At 39.2% G+C, this 5,046-nt stretch overlaps 1 protein-coding gene across 1 annotated transcript; it reads right to left on the reverse strand.

Annotated features, from left to right (window-relative positions):
- Positions 1-2,111: 2,111 nt before the first annotated feature.
- LOC308646223 (olfactory receptor 4N5-like) lies at positions 2,112-3,038 on the reverse strand (the record flags this gene model as incomplete). Its single annotated transcript, XM_081288886.1, has 1 exon — positions 2,112-3,038. The coding sequence occupies one exon, from the start codon at positions 3,036-3,038 to the stop codon at positions 2,112-2,114; it is 927 nt and encodes a 308-aa protein (XP_081145012.1).
- Between the last annotated feature and the right edge of the window lie 2,008 nt (positions 3,039-5,046).

Raw genomic sequence — 5,046 nt, forward strand, 5'->3', positions numbered from 1 at the left:
TGAATTATAATTTTCTGTTGAAATTCTTTTATCTTTTCTGGGGAGATGGAGATTGAACTCAGGGGCACTAGAACAATTATTCCACACCCCAACCCTATTTTGTATTTTATTTAGAGACAGGGTCTCACTGAATTGCTTAGTGCCTTGCCTTTGCTAAGACTGGCTTTGAACTTGTGATCCTCCTGCCTCTGCCTCCTGAGCCACTGGGATTACATGCATGTGCCACATGTCCAATATTTTATCTTTTTTTATACATTATTTTCTGCCATTTGAACACAGTCATTATAGTTAGTTTAATGATATTATTTTCTTTCATACTCTGGATGGTATTGAAATACATACAAATGATTTTTTCTTATATTCAGATAGCATACTAATATTTTCCAGTGTTTTTAATTATACTATTAATACAGTTTTTTAAAAATCATAGGTTGCATAGGCTCTGGATCATGTACTATTTGCAAAATGAGGTTGTTAACCATATTACTATAAGATCTACACACAGGAAGCTAATCTTCTTAATCCAGAGAGTCTCAAGTGTGGGCAAACATTACGTCTAGTAGGTTGGGGTCAGATGTGCTACCCAGCAATCTACAATGCACAGGGCAGTACTGCACAACAAACAATTAGAAAGCCATTGTTCATCCAAAGAAGACTTAGGTTGAAGCTGATTTCCACTCTTCTTAAGACAGAATCCAACTTTGTCTTCTCCAGAGGTATCATGGATAAAAATTAGACCCTAAAGTCTTCTTACAACTTCTGATTGACTTAGTAAGTCTTAAATTCAGAAATCAGGAAAGTGGCATAGGGACTGAAATATAAGGTTTCCATTTTATATGGAAATATCTACTATTTACTAGTGCTAGAGAAACTCTGAGCTATTTTCCTGAGTTTTGCACACAGTTTCAGTTCTGTGATCTTGTAGCCTGAAATAGAAAAATAATTGCTGTGTGCTGCATATTAATAATTGCTATGAGGACAGGATTTCTTTAATTGACCCAGTTTGCGCTCTCTCTCTCTCTCTCTCTCTCTCTCTCTCTCTCTCTCTCTATATATATATATATATATATATATATATATATATATATATATATATATATATAAAACTTGATTCCAAGTTCATAGGCTGCTTTTACCACCCATTCAACTATTTCAAATATAGGATACCTGGTATTACCCTCATCCAAGCAAACAAATAAACAAAAAAAGAAATTGAAGTGGTTTAGTCATCTATAACTAAATAAAGATTGACATACCAAATAGCTAACAGAATTATATTCAGGATGAAATCATTTAAAGGGATCTCAAATTCCTCTCCAAGATTACCCACAACAGTTAGGGAAATCACAACCTTTTCAAATTTAAGAAAAAGTTACTTATTAAGGCTCTATTAAAATTACTTAACTGTATTAATTTTTCTACTTAATGAAATTTTATTTCCCATATTCCTCCAGATTCTTGAGGCTTTTTCGTTAAGGCAAGTAGAAAACATTAATACTCTTCAGTTGAATGCCTTTTATAACCATATTTGAGGATTAAATGGGCGTGAACTTTTTTCCATTGCTTCAAACACTTCAGGAGAATTTTACCTGCCAAACTCTCTTCTTTTCAATTCTTGCCACTTTGAAATGCTTCAACTCCACTAAGCTACGTTTTTTTTCTTGTGGTCTTCAAATGTACCAAACTTATAAAATTGTGTATCCTTGTATTAGTCATCCTTTCTTCCTATAATATCTCAGGTAATTGTGTGGTTACTATTTCAGATCATCTTGTATCAGCTGAAACCCAAGGACCAGCTGGTTTGTGTCAGAATACCTTATTGACAATCAAAAGCAAGCTATTTAGCACCTTCCCAGTCAATCTACAGTGTAGCACTGCTGTTGACATTTTTTTCTGATTTAAAAGTTTCACCTCTATTTCTTCACTTGAATATAACCCTAGGACAACTGGATGTTGTTTATCTCCTTCATATGCCACACAGCCCAAAAATTGAAAGTGATTGGTAACAGTATGCTTACCTAATGACTCATTTGTTCAATGCATAAAGAAATAATTTTTTTCATTTTTATTGGACTTTCTCTGCTGTTGATTTACTCATGTTTCTACTCCATTTAGAACACCCTGTGTTGACATAACAGCTTTATGATGGAGTCTTTCACTTCCTGGTTGCAAAGTGTATATATTACAGGGTTTAGCAAAGGAAAGATGACTGTATGAAAGACAGCAACCACTTTGTCAGCTAGGAAAACCCTGAAGGGGTGGGTATAGATAAAAATGGAAGGTCCAAACATGAGGAACACAATGATAATGTGGGTGGTGCAAGTGGAGATAGCCTTGCTCTTCCCTTCTGAAGAGTGTATCTTTATTCTGCAGAGGATAACAGCATAGGAGGCCAGAGGGCCCAGGAAGCACAGCAGGGTGAGCAGGCCACTGTTGGAGATCATCAGGAGCTCCACCACAAAGATGTCAGTGCAGGCCAGCTTGATGACCTCTGGCACATCACAGAAGAAGTTGTCCAGCTGGTTTGGGCCACAGAAGGGCAAGTGCAGGATAAGGGCCACTTGCACAATGGAGTGGGCAAAGGCCCCAAGCCACAGGGCCAATAGCAATGCATAGCAGATCCTGGGGCTCATGACTGTTGCATAGTGTAGAGGCCGACATATGGCCATGTAGTAGTCAAAGGCCATGACAACAAGGAGGAACATCTCCCCTACACCAAGGAAGTGCAAGAAAAACAGCTGGGTGATGCAGCAATTGTAGGAAATTACTTTCTTCTCAGAGAAGAAGTCCACCAGCATCCTGGGAGATACAATGAAGGAGTAGGAGGCATCCAGGAAGGCCAAGTTTCCCAAGAAGAAATAGAGAGGAGCATTAAGTCTAGCATCTGATCTTATAGTAAGAATGATAAGAATATTGCCAGGGAGGATTACAAGGTAGAACATTGAGACTAGCACAAAGAGCAGGATTTGAGCATTTTGAGATTGGGTCAAACCAAGGAGGATGAATTCTGTCACCACTGTGCTGTTTCCTGTGTCCATCCCTTCCTAATCTGGAGAATCACAAAAAGCAAACTGTTACCTGTTAGGACCAACATTTTCTGCTCAATGGAACCTCTCCTAGTAAAAATAATATTTGCTACATCCCAAATTAGCATAGCTGACAGCAACTTATGCCCCATAATTCCCCTGAACCCTGAGTTTACCCTTCTTTCATTCTACTCATTCTCACCAAGAGTTGGGTCTTCTAACTACACTTTCATTCCCATTTAACCTTGAGTTTCTATATAACTGTGCTTCTGTAGGACTCAAGGATATTTTGCTTACAATGTCTTAGGAATTTACTCACTAACACACAACATAAACTTTAGCAAGATTCTCTGTTTGGGGGTTATTGATGACTAATCTTTGTTGTTAATGGTAATTCACTGTTTCTGATTGTCAGAATATGGGCAAAGTGTGGGTCCCTTCTCCTTATTGACACATAACAAAGTGCTTTTTCAAGTCCTACAGAAGCCCAAGTCCCTGCTTGTTATCTTTGTGTTTGTTTTCAGAATTGCAATGATAATTCTGATATCATGCTCTGCATAGATAGCCTTATGAATTCTCAATCTAAACTGGTCATCAGGCTCTTAAAACAAGATCTGTACCTTTGACCTGACTTAGAAGTATTACCCTGGTTATATACATGACCTGGTGCCAATCCTGTTTAGGCACTATATCCTGTTCCTAAATTCTAATTAGTAGTCTGCTGCAGTCTGTCTGGGCACAAAATAACCAAGCCACCACAAAAGCCTTGTAGATTCCAACAGCGACTCTTTATTCCCGAACTCTCACCAGCACTCTACATGCATGTTCTGGGAAAAATACTCTCCCTCCACCCAGCTCTGCGTACCAATTCTCCCAAAACCTCGCGAGAACTCCACAGGAACTCAAGGAGCTGTCGCCTGAGGCAGCAGGATATGCCCTCTTCCCAGCAGGATCCACCCTAAACCTGGAGCCACCCTAATCCAGCAGGATCCACCCTAAACCTGGAGCCGCCCTAATCCCTGAGCAGGGTCACCTTTCAAAATGCCATGTGTCATTCCTACTTGGCTATGGCTCTCAGCATCTCCCCCCTTCTGATAATTAAAGAACAAGCAATGTGGCTTAGGGACTGTGCCTGTTAAGTTGTCCAATTCAACAGATGGTTCTTACCCGTCATCGGATGAGCTGACCTCTAGGTGTCAGCCTCCTGTCTTAGGTTGGTACCACTGCAATTGGATCATACCCGTCACTGACTACCAATCCAGCATACAGCCATACTTGTGGATATGCCTATGCACCAGTGTGTGGGGGGGGGTGAGGTTCTTTGCCTCACCTCTGTTGGCCCCCAAATTTGGCCTTGGTGCCAGTGGGGGGGGGTGAGGTTCTTTGCCTCACCTCTGTTGGCCCCCAAATTTTTGACCATCACTAGCAGAAGGGAGGAGGATACAGAAATGCCATGACACCAAGCCAATTGATGGTTCTTTTGGAAAAATTACCAGTGACACCATCAGCAAAGATATGCCAGCACTACCACAATTTGCTGCACCAACAGATAGTTCACAATGCATACAAGTGATACATAGTCCAGGCAAGTTCTGCAAGAAGTTCAAAGTGGAGGAATCTATCAATATGTTCATTTCCTCCCAAAATAAATGGACTCCTTGATTGAGCATTACTTGTTGAGTTATTATTCACTGATGTATCAGTTGATACAGTTTACTGTGATAGCTATCATAGAAGCTGTAGTTTGGTTTTATCTTTGTCTTCACTGGCACTGGGATGAAGATAGGAATTCTGACAATGATGCTAAAAAGAAATTATGTAACATTCCAACAGGTACTAAGAAAACAATTTTCTGAACAATTTACATTATCCTGAACAGAATTATTAAATATAATGAAAAGGAAAGGTGAAAGTAAACAAACAGATCTGTTAACCTCCTTTAAAAACAATCCTTAACAGCTGTTTACCTAATTTAAATTAAACTATTTAAATCACATGAATAAAAAAATTCGGTTCCATT

This window comes from Spermophilus citellus (genome assembly GCF_964194105.1).
Source record: "Spermophilus citellus genome assembly, chromosome: 4".
In the NCBI taxonomy this organism is placed as follows: domain Eukaryota; kingdom Metazoa; phylum Chordata; class Mammalia; order Rodentia; family Sciuridae; genus Spermophilus; species Spermophilus citellus.